General features: G+C 44.8%; 3 protein-coding genes across 3 annotated transcripts in view; all 3 read right to left on the minus strand.

Moving 5' to 3' along the window:
• trim67 (tripartite motif containing 67) overlaps positions 1 to 9,943 on the minus strand; it is a gene marked incomplete at both ends in the record, with an annotated part of 62,701 nt that extends 52,758 nt beyond the window's left edge. Inside the window, one exon of the mRNA XM_080744496.1 lies at positions 9,101 to 9,943. Coding sequence (XP_080600622.1) covers positions 9,101 to 9,943 — 843 coding nt within the window. The remainder of the gene's footprint in view (positions 1 to 9,100) is intronic.
• The window catches only part of cUnh1orf198 (chromosome Un C1orf198 homolog), a 387,053-nt gene that overhangs the window by 201,936 nt on the left and 163,035 nt on the right, over positions 1 to 22,082 (minus strand). The gene's annotated exons all lie outside the window — the stretch shown is intronic.
• Positions 15,390 to 21,607, minus strand: exoc8 (exocyst complex component 8). The gene is made up of 5 exons (XM_080744444.1): positions 21,215 to 21,607; positions 18,990 to 19,851; positions 17,816 to 18,069; positions 17,116 to 17,364; positions 15,390 to 16,682 (listed from the first exon to the last, which is right to left on the minus strand). Exons 1-5 carry the CDS (start codon positions 21,506 to 21,508, stop codon positions 16,275 to 16,277), a joined length of 2,067 nt encoding a protein of 688 aa, XP_080600570.1. The 5' UTR covers positions 21,509 to 21,607; the 3' UTR covers positions 15,390 to 16,274.

Raw genomic sequence — 22,082 nt, forward strand, 5'->3', positions numbered from 1 at the left:
TTAAACTATGCGGGCTCTACGGGCATGGCAGCGCGGTACAGCGGGAAATCTACGGGCTCTACGGGGATCGCGAGGTATGAGTTAAAGAGGTGGTGCCATAGTTTTGTACTTTTTCAGTTTGGTATGTGTCTATGGAGTTAACATTACTCTAATAGACCCCACAGGTGTGGCAAATATGTCTTCCCTGTGTATTTTTACTTCCTGAAAAATGAAAGCCTCTGAGTCAAAAGGCCCAATTGAAATACACTGATATAATGACATCGTAAACTCATCCCCTCCCCTTTTTACGTTCAACAACACTGTGGGTGTGGCTAACTTCAGCTGGGTCACCACCCACCTGAAAACCAGATAATACTTAATGAACAGGTGGGTGTGGCCACATAAAAACATCATTTTAACACTTTATGTACACTTTTGTAAAAAAAACATCTTCCTCCAAGTATAATCATAATACCTGAAAGTCATGTTTTAGGAGGGGAAAAAAAGTATTTAAATTGGTTAATAGTACTGACAGAAATGTTGACCACAAGGATCACAGCGGAGCAGAGAAAGCAATGCGATAAAACCTTTTCCTGAATGAGCGCCTTCTCCTTTTAACCACTTTCAAACTGTCGTGCCTAATTTGGGCATTTTATTATAGTCAAGTATAGTCAAAAACAGGAATAAATGGTCTAAAAATAGCAGATCTAACAGGCTCACAACGTGTCACAATGCAACAAACCTGTGTACATACTTGGTTGTACAGTATGGCCAACTATAAGTGGTTAATAAATTGCTCTCCTATGGCGTATATTTGTGTCATCATTCTAAACATAAATCGGTGAAGTAGTTGAGTCAACATTAGTAGTTGAGTCAACATGAACATTTTCTTTATTAAGTGACTAATGAAAAGAAAACGCTCATCCCCGTTGCACACACACATGGACATACACACACACACACACACACATACTCTCACACACACACACACACACACACACACACACACACACACACACACACACACACACACACACACACACACACACACACACACACACACACACACACACACACACACACACACACACACAAATCACTCCACAGGGACTAATATTGACGAGTTATGGTCTGGCAAACGCATCTGGGACTTGTCATTACTTCCATTAATTACATCCAGGTAACTAAAGCACACACTCACACATACACACGAGCATGTAACCACACACACATACACACGTACACACGTGCATATAAACACTCACGTGTACGCATGCACAAGCACACTCACTCTCACTCTCACACACACACACACACTCACAATTATGACCCCTCCCCCACTCTAACACATTCACACACCAGACATGCACCCAAGCATAGAGACAAATAGCCAGGCCGACACACATAAACGGTGCACGCACGCACGCACGCACGCACGCACGCACGCACGCACGCACGCACGCACGCACGCACGCACGCACGCACGCACGCACGCACGCACGCACGCACGCACGCACGCACGCACGCACGCACGCACGCACGCACGCACGCACGCACGCACGCACGCACGCACGCACGCACACACACACACACACACACACACACACACACACACACACACACACACACACACACACACACACACACACACACACACACACACACACACACACACACACACACTCTATGTAGTATGCATGCATGTACTGTATGCACAGTCACATACATGCATGCATGCATGTGATTGTGTGCAGATATGTGTATGTGTACAATCTGTATGTGCATTCTGTATGTGTACATATATAATGCACATCTGCATTTGTGTATCCGCTCGAACATGAGCATTCCTACCATTCTGCACAGTACACTGTATAGTATGCAACGCCTGTCCAGATGCTAAAGCCTCATCAAACATGCAGGGAATAGACCATCCACCGTATACGCTGGCCTCCATTTCTCAAACTCAAAGCGTACAAATTGATTCCATTTGTACGCTTTCCGAGTAAAATCAACACTGTCTACCAGCCATGTCTTATTCATGCACTGCTCATTACTGATCAACAATCTCTCTCTCTCTCTCTCTCTCTCTCTCTCCTATTGCTCTGGTGGGATTTTCACTGTCAACTTGTGGGCGAGTTGATAAAGGTATGAAGTCCTTTCCACCACCCCGCTAATAAGGGAACAGGGGAGAAGGAGAAGTGATGCAGTGGGGCAAAGAAAGTGCCAACATAAGAGAGGATCAGCCAGAGACTGGGAGAAAGAGAGGAGGGGAGGAGGAGAGCCAAGTTGAAGAAGGAGAGAAGGGAGAGGTTTGGAGTAGAGTTGCCACGTCCGCTTATTATAAGTGACTTTGGGCTTGTTTTTCTGTAAGATCGCTTGTAAATATTGGTAGTTGCGGTTTTTACTTGTTTCATGTGTAGGCCTACTTGCTTATTTGGGCTTGCTTCCAAATGTTGTTTAAAACAGTGGTTCTAAAACATTTTCATGTAAGGGAAATTATACAATAAATATTGCATTTGTCTGCAAACCCCATCTGAAAATAGCTTATGCCAGGGACCCCCATACAATATTTGTTGTTAAAATGTTTCACTTTTTTAAATAGATTTTTTTAAACATTTTTATTGCAGATCTACAATATCACAATGTGACGCGTTATGAGCTTGTAGATGGGCTATTTTCAAATAGAGGACCTATAATAGGTTTAAAGGTAGCCTATTAGTCGCTTCTTTGGGGGCTTGTTTTCATATAGACCTGGTTTGCTTGTTTCTCTAGCAAAACCTGGCAACGCTGGTTTGGAAAGAGCCAGAGGAGATTACCAGGGAATGGGATGCTGCTGGAGAGAGAAAGAGGATGGAGAGAGAGAGTGGAGGAAAATACACGGGGGGCAGTCGAGTGAATAGCCAGCGAGAAAGACGGCGAGAGAGCGGCAGCGAGAGCCAAGTGGACGAATGGGGAGAAAGAGGGAATAATGTGTGAGAGAGAGAGAGTCCATACTATACGCTTGATAAATGATGAATGGAATGACTGGAGGCCATGTACGTATAATCATGCAAAAAGGAGAGAGAGAGAGGGAGACAGAGTGGGGAATGAAAGAGAGAGAGAGAGAGAGATTAGTTCCTCTGACCCACTTAGCTGCTTCAGGAGACATTAAAAGGGGCTTTTACAGTAATTTTCTCTTGGGATACTTGGCTGTAATGACGATGATGATACAGCTGTGAAATGACATTGTGAAATCTACAAGTGAGCAGATGAAACAGCCTGCCCAAAGCTGGATGCTGGGGTCGCGCCAAGTCTTGGCCACGCGTTTCTCAGTGAACTTGGTCGAGGCCCAAATGCGGGTCACAAGATGCTCTGAGATGAAAACAGATTTGAATAGAGTTAAATTGTGTTATTTAACCACACAAACCCAATAGGTGAGCATTGAAAATGAAAATAGCAGATCTACATGCTCACAACGTGTGGCATTGCAATGCTCTGTGAGCTTATTTTGCATTTTGACTTACAACAAAGTATATGGAGGTATATCTGAAGTTCAGGAGGGAAGACCAAGGTTGAAGACAACCATGGCGGCGGCCCTGGTGACAACTGCCCCGTGCCTATTCATTTCAATGAAAGTTGCTCACCCAGCGCATGAAGCAACGGAAGTACAAACTTCTTCTGGGATTGGCTGAAACGTTGGAGCCAACAGAGCACGTTTCAGACGATAGAAGCATGCACAGTAGCGTACTAAATACGGAATTCTTGCAATAAGCCTTATTCACGGCCCGCCCACTCAGCAAATTTCTCAGCATCCCCCGGGTGCTGACATCAATTTAGAAGGGGAAACTAACAGAAATAGCTGCACTTAAAGCCAACAAATCATTATTTCGAACGTTAAAGTAAATTATAATGCTTTGTGCCTTTTACTATCTTGTGTTCTTGATCATGCTAGCCGTATTTTATACTTTACTATTCGGAAATTGCATTACATTTGAGATTTCTGTGTTAACTCTATAGGCTATAGTAGGATTTTCCCCTTCAAAATGTGACATCCCGGGGGATTCTGAGTGGGCGGGCCGTGAATAAGGCTAATACCACATTTGTTCACCAGGCTTATATGGCTGCCTTCAATCATGCTGGCACATCTGCCAATCTCCGACTTATTTAACTCAAGTGTCCATGTCATGAGTAATCAATAGAAAAAAATTACATTTTGGAGGTGAACTACTCCTCTAAGTGGTTAAAGAACATAGAAGAAGAGTATTGAAATCTTACAGGAGGAGTAGACTTGTTGCCAGAAACATACTGTATTGGTGACAGTTGACTTTAGGTCCAGTCACCTAATTTAACCTTAATTAATATTCAGGGGGGGGGGGGGGGGGGGGGGGGGGTTCCGGGTGGTCCCAGCTAAATGATGCAGAGTAATAGATCTTTATAGAGCATGAAATGAGAACCAGTATAGTTAGAGAACCACACATGTCAGCCTCCATGGGCGAGGAAGTGCTTTGGTCTTGCAGAGGAGCAGTGAAGTGGAAATGAATTGACCCTCACACCCCTGTGGAGTCGTGTCATGGACTCATCTTTTACAGCCTTCCATGAAATAGGCCTCTCTCATAAATCTGCCACTCTGGACTATAAAACACAGTTAGATTACAGCCAGCCCGACCCCACTGCAATCTATTTTTCATGTTAACTATATTGATTTTTAGGGGAAACGAGAGATAGATCCCTACATTCATCCAGCCAGAGTTATAGCCCCCAACCCCCACCCTAGCCGGGGTTCATTCCAAAGATCCTTGCATGGTAAATGTTCATTTAACTCTTAAAGGAGTAGTTCACCCTCAAAATGACTTTTTCTATTGAGACTTTCTATGGAGACTAGAGTTCAATAATATTTTTAGTTTTTTGTCACATTCCTACAACAAAAATGTGATAACAATAAATGTACCCCCATTCGTTCCGGAAGGGGGACCCGTTTTGAAATGGGTCCCCATCCGGAATCAATGGGGGTAAATTTACTCGAATCAAATTTTTGTCTTAGGAATGTGACAAAAACCAAAAAATATGATTGAACTCAAGACTCCATGGCATGAGTAATCAATAGAAAAAACATCATTTTGGGGGTGAACTACTCCTTTAATGGTCCTTTTTTACACTTTCAGTGCTTAAACGAACACTCTGGACTTGTACGGTGCAAGCACGCACACGCACACACACACACACACACACACACACACACACACACACACACACACACACACACACACACACACACACACAATCCTGTGCTCTTCAACTTATATTTTGCAATAGAATTGAACACATCTAACAACTACTTTACCGAATGACATCACTGATACTAAACAGTGTCTCCACCATGGTAACAATGCCCAACTGACATCACCAACTGACATCACTACAGTGCCCAAATTTGGAGATGACATCACAGACTGGCCTGGACACGGAACACCATATATGGGCATAAAAGAGTGCCGGACAGACAGACGGATACAACTGGTATGGCACAACTGGACATCGATGGTGACTATTATTAGATAAATTATTAAAGATAAATATGGATCTATAAATCCATAGTTAAAATAAGACAAAGAGACCAAAGGACTATATCTTTTAGATTGCTGTATTTGAGAGGGTCAGACAGAGGAGACAAACAGTGAGCTACCATAGCGGCAGCTTTCTAAATCTCTCTCTCCTCCAAGATGGAGGAGAACAGTATATAAAGAGTACAGTTTATGACAGTAAGAATCGTGGGACTTATTGATTGGTTCCCAGATCATAACAAGGAAGGAAGACAGTGACACGTAGTTGGTAATTTTCCACACTAGTGACATACAGTATATCATGATTTCGTAGCCAGGGCAACCAAAGTTACTATGACCTGTAATCTGTATTAGCCTGAACCTACAGTATCCGACCAAAATGTGGTCTCTATACTGTAAGCTCAGTTCATAATATATCTTATATGGTCATATGAGCCTCATACACAAATCATGAATTATGTATCATAATTCTTATCTTATCAACTATTCTGCCCAACAGGCACCGGTCTGGGTTCTCCAACATTACTTCTGAGAATCCTACTTCAATCCCTCATCGCACACCCCCGGGCACAAGACTAGTACAGTATATCGCTAATATCAATGTGTGTAACTCAAAGAGTATTCAAATGTATCCAAATGGACCCTAGCGGGTCCCTATTTGGTGGGGGGGTCTACCTTTATTGTTAGTCAGCGAGAGACAGAAACCGTGAGAGACGAGTGAAGGGGAGTGACTTGTATAGCAAATGGTCCACTCGCCAAGTACCGGGGACGCGCTGTCATATGGCCAGGTGGTCCCTTACGGGTCCATTTGGTTACATTCGAGTTAAATGAACACTCAGGAAGTCACAATGCACATTCTGTGTAAAAGGAGGTACAGATGAAGGAAATGAAAGATGAAAGAGAAAGAGATAGAATGATAGATGTAGAGCAGTGGTTCCCAAACTTTTTAGCCTGTGACCCACAAGAGAAATTAGACATTTGCCGGGGACCCAAAAGCAGGGTTGTTAAGTAACGGATTACATGTAACGCCGTTACGTAATCAGATTACAAAAAACGTGTAACTTGTAAAGTCCTAGGTTACATTTTAAAATGTGTAATCTGGATTACAGTAACGGAGGTGAATGACGGGGGTTACATGGTGGATTCCATTTCTCCCCCTCCCCTCATGAATTTTACAAATAAGTTATAAAAACACCAAACAATAAAATACTCAAGTAGAAATACCAGTACACATTGTCACAGCATCGCTTCAGGGAACAGCAGCATGTTATGCTATGTTCAGTCGTAAGACAGTGGTGCGCATCGAAAATAGCAGATATACAAGCTCACAACGTGTCTAACCGCGACGCATTGTGAATTTGTAGGTCTGCTGACACCATTTCCACCCGGAACGTCTCTCAGCCAATCAATGACTACTATTTGACGTATCCCTCTCTGTGATTGGCTGGGATACCGGGTCCATTGTAACACGTTGTTGTTGTTTTTACTCTGAGCGTTACGTGGAGAGGTTGGTTGAAAACACTGGGCATTTATTCGTTTTCTGTTGGGAAATAAAAGCTAATAATCTTATTTTGGAACGCTGTTTCTGCCTTTAATTACAATGGCAGCACTGATAAGTTTAACACTAACAAATAGGTTCAGGGACGATTTATGGAATATTTACAACAATCCATCTGAAAGGAAAACTGCACACAAGACAGAAGGAGATACTGATATGATCGATGAAGGCTTACACATGCTGTTTCTACAACGGTAAGCGAAAGGCTGTCCTTATAAAGTTTCCCATAGCATCTGGCTAGTGTTAGCTTCAGGCTAAAGGTGGCTTGTTTAAGCCATTGGTTCTCAAAGTGGGGTCCGGGGACCTACATGGGTCCTTGAGGGAGTTCCAGCCCAGGGAGTCCCCAGCTAATTGATAGTTAGGAACCAAATGGACCCTTATGGGTCTGTAGAGTGTACACAATTTAAATGCACCCCCAGCTAAATGCTAGTTTGGAAACAAATGGACCATGGGTCTGTAACTCTCACTGTGTACAGTGAGAGTTAAAATTAACATTGATTTTACAATATAAATTGGGGTCAGAGATAGAATAAATGGGGGTCCATTGGCTAATAAGTGTCCATTTGGGGGTCCTTGACATGAAAAAGTGGTGTAACTTGGTGGGCGCTGGTTTAAGCTTCGCTTGTTTAGCCTTGGATCAAGACAGTCATAGGTCAGTCTTGTATCGAGGCTGGCTATGGATTGTTATGAGTAAAACATGATTTTCTTTTTTTTTTTTTTGATGGGAGAACGGATGCTGGTCGTTCTCAGCAAGAGTATGTCAGTGACAGAGGTTGGTTGTTTGCATTGAGAGGCGGCCGACGTCACAAGTGAATGCTTGGAATTGGAAATTAACAGTACAGCACCTTAATATACATATTTCTTATATATGCCTACTCTATGTACAGTATACAGTATATATGGACATTAAACATTTGGCCATTGCTTAGAAAGAGAGTACCAGTCATTTGCATATAAAGCTATTAAGTCGTTTTTCTTTATTTTGTTTGTAGGTATACTTTTGCCTTCTGTGTGTACTGTGCCTGCATGCCTATGAATAGGATGGGGAAGGTGTACACTACTGTATTTTAACATCATATGGTGGTACTTGGAGAGAAAAATATTGTCTTGAGTGGTACTGGTAAAAAAATAAGGTTGAGAGCCTGATCTAACCTATTTTCTGAACATGCAGTATTTTGTGTGAATTACAGTATGTGTACAAGTGGTGTTATCCAGTATGCAAATCTTCAAAATTAGATATTTTATGATAATACTGTTATCAGTCATAATAAATCGAGTTTTGCTTAAAAGTAATCCAAAAGTAACTGAAAGTAACCAGTAGTTACTTTTTAAATTGTGGTAATCGGATTACGTTACTGACTACACTTTTTTGCAAAGTAACTTGTAACTGTAGGGGATTCCTTTTTAAAAGTAACCCTAACAACCCAAAAGACAGCAGATCTACAAGCTCACAACGCGTTGCTTGTGTCCGCTTGGGAAACAGTGATGTAGAGAATACAGAATAACGTAGGCATGTGTGAGCTGAGATCATGGAGATGAAATAAAAGCGAGGAGGAGTTGGAGGAGGAGGTCAGGTGAGGATGAGTCACTGTCTCCTCTTCCTCAGGAATGAAATCACAGAGCAGAAATCAAATCAGATTGATAAAACAAAAAACACCCAGAAGAGAGATGGAGAAAGAATGTGAGGAGAGGAGAGGAAACCAAGTGATGGTGACCTCTTCCTACATACAGCACACACACACACACACACACACACACACACACACACACACACACACACACACACACACACACACACACACACACAAAGATCCAATAATTATTTTACTACTGAATCTCAATTAATCAGATAGTACTACAGCCTATGGCTTCTGTCCTGGTTTATGGATCGCTGCACACAGAAGCGCGCGCGCACGCACGCACGTGCGCACACACACGCACGCACGCATGCACACACACCACCACCTCTCTCTCTCTCTCTCCTGACTCCCTCTCTCTCGAGTCTCTCTCCTCACGACCTCACCTTGTGTTGCTTCCACATGACGGCCAGGGGTTTCACGTCGTGCTTGGCGTGCTTGCCGTCCTCCAGGCACTTCATGCAGACGGGCGCCCTGCAGTTGACGCAGTACGCGCTAAAGTTCTCCGCCTCGTGATCCGCGCACGTCGCCGGCTTCCGCGCGGTGGCGGGCGGCTGCGGGGCTCCCCCCGCCGCCGCCGCCTGCTGCTGGCTCCCCGCCCCGGTCTGCTGGCCGCCCGCCGCCGCCGGCACCAGGCGGTGCTTGGCGAGCGGACCGCGGGACGGGTGGCACCGCTGCTGGCACGGCGTGCAGTAGTAGACGTCGCACTGCTCGCACATCACCGTGGCGTCCACCGGGTTGCGGTCACACAGCTGGCACTTCACCGTCGAGGAGGCAGCTGCGGTGGCGGCGGCGCGGCTCTGCTGGTACCGCGACACGATGGCCTCCAGGAGCCGGTTCCTGGGGAAGCCCCGCAGGCCCCGCTCGTCCAGCGACACGCTCCGGTGGCACAGCGGGCAGGTGATGGAGCAGTGGCGGTGCGCCGCCGCCGCCCCGCCGCCGCCGACCAGCGCGGGCGGAAAGACGCGCACGCCGTTCGGGGACTTGAGGCACGGCGTGTAGGAGCCGTAGCCGCTGTCCGTCTCGCTGTACATGCTCATCTTGTCCATGTCCAGGTAGTCGTAGTCCGAGTTCCCCATGGAAGCCCGGCTGTGCGGAGGGGTCTCTCCCTCCGGGGTCTGCACGATGATGTTCCGAGCGCACGCCAGGCAGACGTTGTGCGAGCACGGCAACAGGATGGGGTCCTTGAAAAGCGAGCCGCACACCGGGCATTTTAATTCCTCGTCCATCGCTGCTGTGATCTGTGTTAATATCCGACGACTCTGACCGCAGGAACGGTGGGGGAAACGGCGTCAACACGGAGTCAGATCAATGAAAACACTCTCTCCAGCACTGTAGCAAAGGGACAGCTCCCCTCACGGTTCCACGCAGGCGCACGGAGGAGGAGGGAATGGTTGTGTTTGTAGTTCCGTCTGAGTGGCTTCAGACCAAATTCACCGCGCCGCCCTAATGGACACATACTCCCTAATCCCACGCACACGCACGCTCACGCTCACAGATCCCTCTCTCTCTATCATGCAAGCACAAGCACAACACACCATCATCATCTTCCTTAATTGAAAAGCTAAACGTGCTCTTATCTTATCAACCAACCGCAGGACTAAATGACAAATCATCGTCAGTCTCTGCAAACAAGAGACAAGACAGAATTTGGTCCTGCTAGAGAATAGAGATGCATTGGAAACTGGGCTATATTAACAATTAATGATCAGGGACTATGGCCCCTTAATTTATTTATAAGAGATCACAGAATGTCCATTCATTCATTCATTCATTCATTCATCCATTCATTCATTCATCCATCCAGTCAGTCAGTGAACAACAAAACACCCATGAACAAACACACACACACGCACGCACGCACGCACACACACGCACACACACACACACACACACACACGCACACGCACACGCACACGCACACGCACACGCACACGCACACACACACACACACACACACACACACACACACACACACTTTTGCCTTTGATAATCAGCCAAAACACACTTAGCTTGGCCTATATTGAGAGTCACTATGTATTGCACATTTGAATTCAGCCACTCATTAAATCTCATTGATCATTTATGGAACTGCTAAACCATACAACATTTAAAGTGGTTTCAGTCCAATACTCTGACACTAGCCCTCTATTAGCACTAACAGTTTAATTAGACAGACAGGATGTTCCCCTGGGAGAAGCATCAGTCACATCCACTGCAAGAGCTTGGCATCTATTAGCCCTGTTAGCCTCACATTACGGCCTCCAGGCCAAACTAGGCATATAGCCTACAGTCTTTATAACAAGGTAGGCTGTACATCAAATTATATATATATATATATATATATATATATATATATACATATGTGACGGAGAGAGTCGCAGCCCCAGCCTTGAAGCCTCAAAAGTCTAGTATCTCCCCTGGACTAAAGAGATGTCTCTTTGGTCTAGTGGTAATGATATTGGACTTTCGCCTGGGAGACCCGGGTTCGAAGCTGGGCGGGGGAGGTTCGGATCACCTCCGTTACATTGGTGCCGTGACCCGGATTCGGGCTTCCTCATAGGAGGAGGTTAAAGGGGGGTGAGTGTGACGGAGAGAGTCGCAGCCCCAGCCTTGAAGCCTCAAAAGCCTAGTATCTCCCCTGGACCAAAAAGATGTCTCTTTGGTCTAGTGGTTATGATATTGGACTTTCACCTGGGAGACCCGGGTTCGAAGCCGGGCGGGGAGGTTCGGATCACCTCCGTTACACATATATTGTTGTAAATACAAACAATAACTAGAACTGCACTCTGTCGAGGTGCCAACTTGCTCCTTGTGCACAAGTAGGCCACATATGTCCTAACATATGTCCTACTTGTGCGCCCGCATCCCATACAAGAGTAGCCTTGGAAACCCAGGCTTTTATTTGGTTTCAGACGCAAGCAGATCCAGCAGAACACATCTGGTCTATTTTTGTCTCATTCATTTACATCTACTCTGCTAATTCTACAGCTGCTCTGTGAGTCACTGAATTTACATGTAGAGTGGCACGTGCACTTGAACATCATACAGTATTTCATTGTGCCTCCAGGTCCCTATGGTTAATGTGGTCACTAACTGGCTTTAGCACAAATCCATTTTCTACAGTGCAGGGTTGTTTCCTCACTGACAACCATCTCAGTCATCATTCAGACAGTAATTTAATTTTGACCTTGACCTTGATTATGACCTTTGTCTTTGATCTTTATGACAGAAACGTTAATAATCTCAACCCATTTAGACCTGTAACACATTATTACGCATTATAATTTTAACCATTATTTTATGCTTTAAGGGCAGCCTACTGATCATTCCCATCATCAGGTTTCATGAGAATCCCATTTTGACCCTGATCTTCATTATGACCTTGACCTTTGACCCTTTCAACCCAAACCTTAAAGGACCATACAAGCATCAATACATTGTAGAATCATGTCAAGTTGAGGTTGGGCTGGGGAATAATTGAGGTCCATTGTTGTAAGAAAGATGGCTCATTGAGCTTTTGTATTGACTGAATTGACAATAAACTCAATATCTGTCTTTGATCCATCAATACACACTACAATTGTAATGTGACTTCCCCATCATGCCCCATGTCAAATTGATGACATGGGGGAGAGGGGAGCAGGCGACATCAAAAAATTGGACCTGAACAAAGACTACTGGCAGCTGGCCATGGCACCAGAGATTATAGAGCTTACCCTGAGCATTCAAGGCACAATTTGGTATACTGTACTGGTTCTGTGTGATGTCGTTTGGTCTCCACTGGGCACATTCCAGAGACTAATGTGTTGAAGGATGTGTCTGAGTTCTCATGCAGCTTACCTGGATGACGTGTTGATCTTCAGACAGTCCTGGGAGGAGCATGTTATGTGTGCCACCTGCAGCAGGACCTGCAAAGCAACAGAGCAGTTGATCTGACCACCATCATCAACCCTCAAAGGTAGCCTGTTCTGTCGCCCAGAGGGAACTACAATGCCATGGGTTTGTCATTCGGTATGGCAAGATCAAGCTAGAAGATAGTAAAGTTGAAGCCATCTGTTCCTTGCCAGTTGCCACAAAGTGGAAGATGAAGGGCGTTTTGGGTCTGGTGGGGTGGAAATGAGGCAGCATAACTGACTGGTTGAAATTTAAATATTCAAATTCTAGCATTTACTACCTAGCATTTACTACATCAGGTTTGATTCTATAAGAACTATGAATGTAACAAATAAATAAGTCAAGACAAATCTCGCTCGCAGTCAAATGAGATTCGCGGAGCAATGAGCAAGCCTAGCTCAGCTAGACAATCCACCCATGTTAAAACAAGGAGGGGATGTATATTGAAGCAATAAGCCACAAGAGGCGAGTGGTTACCTGGTATTTTACACCGCTGAGAGGCCTAGGGAGAGTGTCTCCAACCCTCTGCAGTTTCCGGCCAGGCTGCATAAACAACACACCTGTACTTGCAATCAAGTTCTCTAGTCTAGCTTCACAACACTGTGGAAAGAAATAACGCACCTGGGTTTGATGTTAAACTGATTCAAGGTGTGGGTTATAGTGTCACATACCACAGCAATTAAAGGGAAACCAGCCAATCAGAATCAAGGAATGGAACTAGACGTTTTAGAAACTGCAGTTAGTTAGCTGCATTAGTATATAGTCTGGCCAAGCCAGGCAACTTGAAAGCGGCCACACCATGCTATTTCAACAGTACTACCACAAGAGGGCAGTACTGCCATATAACCACAGCCAAGTCTGGAGTTTTTCTGTTCTTTGACCAACACTACAGCCATGATATAGTAGTCAGCATGGAAGATCTTATTATTTGAATGAGCTTTGAAACTCATTTTCTTTGTACCCCAATCTTTGAAGATTTCTTTAAAAGAAAAGATTCTCAGTCCTCACCACTGTGGAGACTGGAGAGCATCACTGATTTGGAGAGTGATTGGTTGGTCTTTTTACTTGAGATGCCCACAAGTTATCTTACTCCTACAAAGTATACAATACTGATTCTTGTATACAAGTCTGGTAGTATTATACTTCGGCAAAACCTTTTCAGTTGAAAACAAATCTTAGGTTTTAGTCGTGGCACGTTGCATCATGACACATTCTTTCAGATGAATAAACATTATTCCAATGTAGTCATTCTCTTTGCTCTTGTGGCCATTCTGGTCAATTCTGACCTTTCCTTTACCATACAATCCACAAGCAAGCAAGTCTCAGATCAGTCATGCGCATCAAAGTTTCATAAAACTTGCATCAACATTTTCCTTTTTTTTTCTTGTTAAAATAACCACATCAACATCTGCACCGCCCTGTGTACTAATGCTTTTCATTCACAGGAATGCAGGAGTGCTCACCACTAATTTAACAAGTTTAGTTTTATTAAGTGCAACTTCCTTTGCGGTCAGTGTGCTATACTCTTCTGTTTGCAGCTGCCAACATACTGCATACTGCAGCATATAAAGTGTTGAATGTACAGTATGTCATGTGATAGTGGGCTGGGCTGCTCATGGTATGCCTCACACAGTCCCGTTATAATTAGAGCCCCACCGTTGCCAGAGTTTTGGGTTTGGTGTGGAACTTGAAAAAGATCTGATTAAAGTAGAAAAATAGCAAACCTACAAGCTTACAACGCATCGCACTGTGATGATCTGTTGTCTTTAGCACTGTGAAGCAATGTCTGCACCAAATGTCACGTAGCTGAATAACTGCATGTTTATTGTACTTCACAAATGAAACCAAACAAATTATGCTATGGATGAGTCAGATGAGCTGAGTTTTTGTTTACATTTTTGGCACCCAGTGTGCTCTAGTGAAAACAACATAAGTCTGCCCACAGTGCAATTTTCTTTATGCCATCCATTCATCCATTACATTAAAGGGATATTCCACTTTCAAAAAAACCTTTGGTCATTTTATCGTCTAATCAGGCTTTTGTGAACACCCTGGACAGTTTTGAATTTGCTTAATTCAATATTTAGATATTTGATATTCATTTTATCACACTCCCCATCCAGGGCCCATTCCTATACAAACCCATCGTAACTTTTAACCATCAAAAACACCCGTCTATCAAGGTTAAAATGAATGGGCCCTGGATGGGAAGTGTCTGATAAAATGAATATCAAATATCTAAATATTGAATGAAGCAAATGAAAATCTGTCCAGGGTGTTCACACAATCCTGAGAAGACGATAAAATGACCAAAGGTTTTTTGAAAGTGGAATATCCCTTTAAATATTAAAACATAAACCCATTATGCTTGCAAATCACAGGATAATGGGTCAATAAAACAGTCCAAAAAGGGTGTCCCGTGCCCGATATTGTGGATCAGCGCCTTAACACTAAAATTGCAGATCTCTCATCGCAACCCCTTTTGCAACGAGAGCTGTTGCAAATCCTCTCAAGCTTTTTCGCAGGCTTGACCCCTGACATTTCCATGTTACACTAGAACGACACATCCAATGTGCTCAGCAAAAGCAACGGTGTTTGAGTGCAACTAGCTTCTTACTGCAAACAAAACACAAACTATGTTTGTACATAACAATATTTATTTTATTGTATCATTACATAAGCGAAAGAGGAATTTGTTTTGAGGGCTGACAAATGGTCAATAGAGAACATTTGCTTTCTCAGTCATCCCTTTTATTCAGTCATTCCTGTCTCATTACGCTACAGCACACTGAAGTGTTCACTGTCCACAGCACCACAATCAAAGCTGCGCCAGTCGTGAGAACTTCCCTCCAGTCAGGTGAATTCAATATCAAATTACATATCATCTCACAAACTGATAGTTGGTGAAGACGGCATATGTAAGACCTTCGGAACAAAGAACGGTTTTGAAAGTGATCTCTTTTTCTGTTATTTCAGTTTATACAAATTTCAATTAACAAAAAAATAATAATAATTAAAAAAAATAAAAATACTTTTACAGTGAGTACAACAGTGGTTCTCAAAACATTTCATGTCAAGGACGTCCTATTTATATTTTCTTGGGCACAGAGCCACATTTAAAAATATTTAGTGCCAGGGATCCCATAAGAAAAGATTTATATCTTTTGAAAATAGCCAATCTACAAGGTCACAATGTGTCGCATCAACTATCTTTTTATAGCCAAAGCGTATAATAATAGCCCAAAAAAATTTAGTGTTTAAACGGTTTCTTATTTCGCCACCAGGACCCCACTTTGAGAACCAGTGGCGTACAACATTGTGAAATAAATCATAGTGTTAAGCAACAATCTCTGAAATGTGCACGTATTGTCCAACTGTCCACATCTTGAAGATTCCTCCTGCAACATTAACTCTGTGCATATACTGTACAACTATGTGCAGATCATTGACATGGCCATGTGGATTAAGCAAGTTATGACTCATTGCTCTATAGGAGCCAATTTGTTCTATGTGCAGTACAATTTAAATCAAACGTGAAAATCTCTCAGCGGTCACTCCTTAAAAAGCAGTATTTTGTTACTTTAACAACAGCCAGTTTTCAACAGCCACTCGAGTGTCCAGCAGTCTCTATACCTGCTGCCAAAGGCCATTCCCTGATGCTTTTTAAACCAAGGATGTGGTGCTCTCCGGGTTAACCCTGACCGGCCTAGTGGTCTTCCTCAGGTCCTGTAGCTGCTTGGCGGGTTTGCCCACGCTTTCCTCGAAGCGCCTCTCCACCACAGGCAGCACAGTGTCGTGGAGGAACGTGGCATTGTGCAGGATGAAGCCCTTCTTCTCTGGGTCCTGCTCGCAGCGCAGGCTGTAGTCCACGTGCTGCACGGCCACCAGGATGATCTCACGCAGGCTCTCCAGAAACACCATGTGCAGCTCGGGGAAGTAGAGCTTCAAGCCTTCCTCCAGGAAGCTCATCATCTGCTTGGTGAATGCCACCACCGTGTAGCTAAGGTTCACCCAGCAGTCGTCGCCCGTGTACTGCTCGAAGCTGCTCACACCACAGCTGCGCATCTCCTCCTGTGTGCATGGAAAGACAAGAAGAAAAAATAAATAAAAAGGATGAAAGCGCAGTTTTGGAACCATACCAAGACCACAGGGATACAGGATTTTTGATTGGCCAGAGTTGGTGATGGTGCTACAGCCAAATATCTCAAGAGTGCATTGCCTCAAAATATGAATAAACAATTCTGTTAACATTCTGCTAGTGCCAAACACAACTTACAGTTAATTTGGATTAGTGCTCAGAGATAACATGACAAGGCTGCACTATTTCACTATAATTTGTCTTCTTTGTTCTTTGTTACAACGATAGCTGCACTATTTCACTATAATTTGCTTTCTTTGTTCTTTGTTTTACAACGATAGCTAGAGGATCAATCAGATTCCAATTATACATGTATATTTACTGCCATACGCACTCTAAAACTGCAAAATGCCTCAGATCATTCACCTTGAGTTTGGTCAGAGCCTCGGGGGTCATGAGGTTCATGCGCCTCCACATCTCCTCTGAGTTGCGATGCTTGGTGGCCTCCATGATGATGTCCTTTTGGCTCTGCAGGGCCGCTTTAACGTCTTTGACCAGAAGGGACTGCAGGGTGAAGGTCAGGTCCAGGCCGATGTCGTTCAGCTGCTTGCAGTGCTCCTTGGCAACTTTGACGCACTCGGCTGCCGTCGACAGGCTCTCCTTACTGTCAAACACCTGGGGACATGGTTATACTGGTGGATTTACTTTGGTAGGACATTGACACTTTGTTTTGCATACTGTACATGCCTATGTGCTTGTGCTAGCATGGCTCGTGTATTGAGCTAGCCACTAGCCTCACCACCAAAATATAGCAGTGTAGAGAAACATGTATCATGATTGATTCAGTCAGCTCTTAGATAGATAGAATAGGGCTAAATATAAAATAACAGATAAATAGATAATAGATATAATACAATATTTGCTGTATTTTGGGGCTTTAGCAGATGTGTTGACATTGGTGATATCTGTAAACATTAAGACCTAATTCATGTTGGAAAATATTCCAGATTGGCTTTCAAAAGAGAAGTTTTGCTAAAGTAAATAGCGTGTGTGTGTGTATCGCGCCGCGCCGCCCGCGCGTGCATCATCTCACTGTGTGCGTGCATCATCTCACTGCTCCACCCACCTGCTTGCTGAAGGCATCCACGAACATCCTCATGGCGGATCTGGACCACACCACAAAGGCAGAGTAGCAGCCTGTGTTCCCAGCGAAGTCCATCTCAAACTCCTTGGCGGTCTCCAGCAAGCTGGTGAAGAAGATGTTGCACAGCTTGTGGATGTAGAGCAGAGTGGCTCCTTCGATACGCAGCTGCCTTATGGCCGTCTGGACCGCTGCCGCGCGGTTCTTTAAGAACAGGTCACAGGCCTTGGTGGACTGGCCTGTAGATATGGTAGAGGAAGAGAGAGAGACCATTGGAACATTTTTGTTGGAACATTGCAAGAGTTGTCTGCACCTCACTACTAGACCAGAGTAGTCAAAACAATACAGACCTGAGGCGGATTCTACAAATAGCTTCTAAACCAGTAGTTCTCACACTTGCAAGTTTTTTCGAAAAAGTTCAAAATAGCAGGTGTACAAGCTCGCGCTGAGGGCTTGTACATCTGCTATTTTTGAATATCCAATGCAAAAATATAAAATTACACACCCTAACGGCCGGACTACACCAAAAAATGCGCGCATACACACGTACTGTCCGTGAAGACGCTCGCCTATGCATAAACGCTCCAGGCTACACCAAGGAGGGAGCATATGTGAGGAAGACCAGATAGTCTGTGTACAAAACGCATACGCGTGCTTAAAAAATAGAACCGATCCTATTTTTAGGGAATGCGTATCCGTGGTTCACGCTATCCATACGCCTGGTGTAGCCGGCTGAATTGATATACATTGGATCTATCCAAAACGCGCATACGCGCGCACAACCCGCATACGCACTGACGCGCGCGAAACGGCTTGGTGTAGTCCGGCCGTAACCCTAACCCTTTTCTGGTTTTAATGGAATAATTGGGCATTTAACAGATCCTATGGGCTATAAATCAGCAAATCAAGCAAGCAGATTTAGTTGACAACTCACAGAACATCAAGGGTGATATTCTCAAGTTTAAATAGCCCAAAACAAAAGGAGCGTTAATTTACTGATAAAAGATCTGAGCAATATAGCTCTTCCTAGTCAAGTGCAAAATTTGCATAAATAAGAGACACCCATGTTTATCTTGTACAAAATGTACACATTCTTCAAGCATCCACTATCCAGCTCCTACTGTAGGTGTTGATATCACATGAGAGAGTGTCGTCATACCTAATCTGATGAGCTGGGACACAGCCCGCCGGGTGGCCTTGGGTCCGCCGCGGAGAGACCGGTCAGGAGACAGCTCGAACACCAGCACCTCTGTCAGCTGGCGCACGCGCTCGTCCACCTTGGAGCGGAGCTCCTTGACCTTCTGGGTGACAGGCTGGTCCCTGAGGTACTCGTTGAGCTTGTCCAGCAGGTCCACGGCGCCCTCAAAGTCCCGCTGGGCGATGCAGACGTCCAGGTCCTCGGGCAGCTCCTGGATCCACTCCAGGCCCAGGTTCACGGCTTGCTCCGAGTCGCCGGGCTCGTCCTCGTCCTCGTCGTCGAAGGGGTTGGTCGACGCCGCCTCGGCCCTCACGGGGGAGTTGGGGACCTCCTCCTCCTTCTTGTGCCGGTCCTTTGTCACCTTGTTCTTCTTGGTCTCGTCCAGGATCTCCAGCCACTCCTTCTTCACCTTGCTGTTCTCCGCCTGGAAGATGCGGCTGTCGGGGAACATGAGGATCTTGAACATGTCCTTCATGGGAGGGTTGTCCTTCACGTTGACCACGGCGAAGCTCTCCAGGTCGTACAGGGCGTTGTACTTGTACTTGACCGTGCCCCGGCGGTTGGGCAGCCAGGTGGCGATCAGCAGGCAGTCGTTCATCAGGAAGGCGTGGACCTTCTGGATGAGGGCCATGTTGTCCACGTCGAATTCGGCCAGATCGCCGTTATAAACCAAGTGCCTGCCCGGGGTGTCCATGATGTTCTTACCGCCCTCCACTTTCTCCAGCAGCGAAGTCAGTGTCCTCTGCTTCACCTCCTCGGTCTCTTTGGGGAAGGCGGCCAGCATCTCCTTGGACGTCTCGTCCTTGTCTGTGGACAGCAGGGCCTGGGTGATGCCAGGGACGTGCAGAGAATGTTAGAGAGGCAGGGGCTGACATTTCTAAAAGAGCTTTTTGGTGAAAATATAGAAAATAGCTGCGACGCATTGTGAGCTTGGAGGTCGGCTTTTTTCAGTACTTCATACCAAACTAAACTAAGCATAATCAAGTCAATACTGGAGATGTGGCATAACGGCATGGATTTCTCTCTCCATTCCGACATGTCGCCACTCCGAAATTGACTTCTTATAGAGCATCGCAGTGAGGAAGCAAGCTGGCCATTCATATTTACCATAGGGTTTTTCATTATCAGCCACAAAGTCGTAGCAATTCAATGTACACTTACCACTAGGCTGGTGGTTGTAAAATGGTTCCATATGCTCCTGTAGAACCCCCGAGTATGTATGCAATCACTCTAGTTTTAGTAAAAACACGTTTTAATCGAGATCGCACGGAGAAGAACTGCATTTCCCATGCTGCTAAACGTAAAAACGACGTCTGTGATTGGTCTAGCTTCTTCTTCTTTCACATATCTTGCGGTTACCGCGGAAGTAGCTTACTGCCCCCTGTCTGCCCGGCAGATTATTGCACATCAGCAGAACTGCGTGAGCGAATACTTTCTTTTACAGATATGATGCACTGTGTTAAAGATGACGATAAGAGAGTCCACAGAGATGACAATCACTACATTTCAGGCCATATGCTGGCCTGGATAACTAAACTGAGCATGATTTAAGGGCTGTATTTCAGGAAACAACAACAACATTCGCTAGGCATTCTGGGAGTGTAGTTTCCGCGATTTTAAAAATAATGATGTACACAGTCTTGTACCCTGTCCTTTTTTTCAGCTTTCTAATTAATCTTTGCATTCAATTTTTTTTTAATATTGACATGATCCCTCTCCAGCCGAGGTGGCTTTGTCCAAGGCTTAAAAACGTTTAAATAAATACTTTATGAAATGTCTATGGAAGAAATGAATGCGGAAAACGCTTCCGACACCAGAGTGAGGACGGGGTGGGGCTTCAACTGCGATGCTCTATTGTCGGAGTGGCGACACTCCCATAGGGGTTAGGTTTAGGGTTAGAGACAGGGTTAGTGTCGGAATGGAGACATGTCGGAAAGGAGACATGTCGGAGTGGAGAGATGCACCCCATGGATTTCTACACAGAGAAGGCAATTCTTTCAACATAAGACGCTGCATTCAAGTTCAGGGGAGTTTGGACAAGGCAATTCTCTTGAATGCTGCCTTCGGGTATGGCATGGAAAGAGGGCATTTGCATTTCTTTCACCATAGTGAAAACTGCATGTATGGTCTTAGTAAAAGGGCAGGGGCTCAAGCCCCCTTTCTTTGACGTCTATGTGTGCACGTACCTGGGTGATGCTCTCCATGATGCTCTTCTGCTCCGTCAGGATGTGACTGAGCTGGTACATCTCGCTCTCCAGGTAGGAGATCTCCTTGGCCGTCTCGATGAACTGCCTGTAGTTCTTGTAGACGTTCTTCTTCAGGTTCTGCGCCGTCTCGTCGGCCAGGGTCTGGATCTTCTGGCGGTGCTCCTGCAGATCCCTGTCGCCGTCGGACTGCTGTGACAGCTGCTTGACATAGTTCTGCGGGTCGAAATTGGCCGATTCCAGCTGCTTGCGCAGTCGATTCCCCGTGTCCGCCATCTCCCAGTGGAACTACACTGCCAAACACGCTGTAAAACGGTGAACGTTGATGAGTATGAACGTTGTTAAATTAATGAAAATAGAAGAAAGGAAGAGGAGGCTCACAACAGCAGCAGCAGCAGCAGCAGCAGCAGCAGCAGTGACCCAAACAGGAAGCTGGACTCACAGAGTGACAAGTATACGCCCTGGAAACAGTAGCGTCAGTTCAGAAAAAGATAAGGTATGGCATCATGACTGTCTGGTGTCTTGCGCGCACTCATGTTGCCATACCTTAGGGTGCACCATGATATATTTATTTTAAGTAATATATAATTATATATACCTATAAATAATATAATTATAATACCTTGTTAAAGTGACCATTTTGTTCAATTTTGCATTTGTAGTTATTTTACTGTATTACATTTACCAACACAATATAACCAGCACAGATAGACAAAGAGACATTCATGGATTAAAATGTAAATCCGATTTACATTTTTAAACTTTTATCCCAGGGTATGGCAGATGCATACCCCTGCCATATCCAATTGACGCTCCTGCCTGGAAACGTCACGAGGATCAGAACAATATT

This window comes from Nannobrachium achirus, assembly GCF_963921795.1.
Source record: "Nannobrachium achirus genome assembly, chromosome: 16".
Taxonomy (NCBI): Eukaryota; Metazoa; Chordata; class Actinopteri; order Myctophiformes; family Myctophidae; genus Nannobrachium; species Nannobrachium achirus.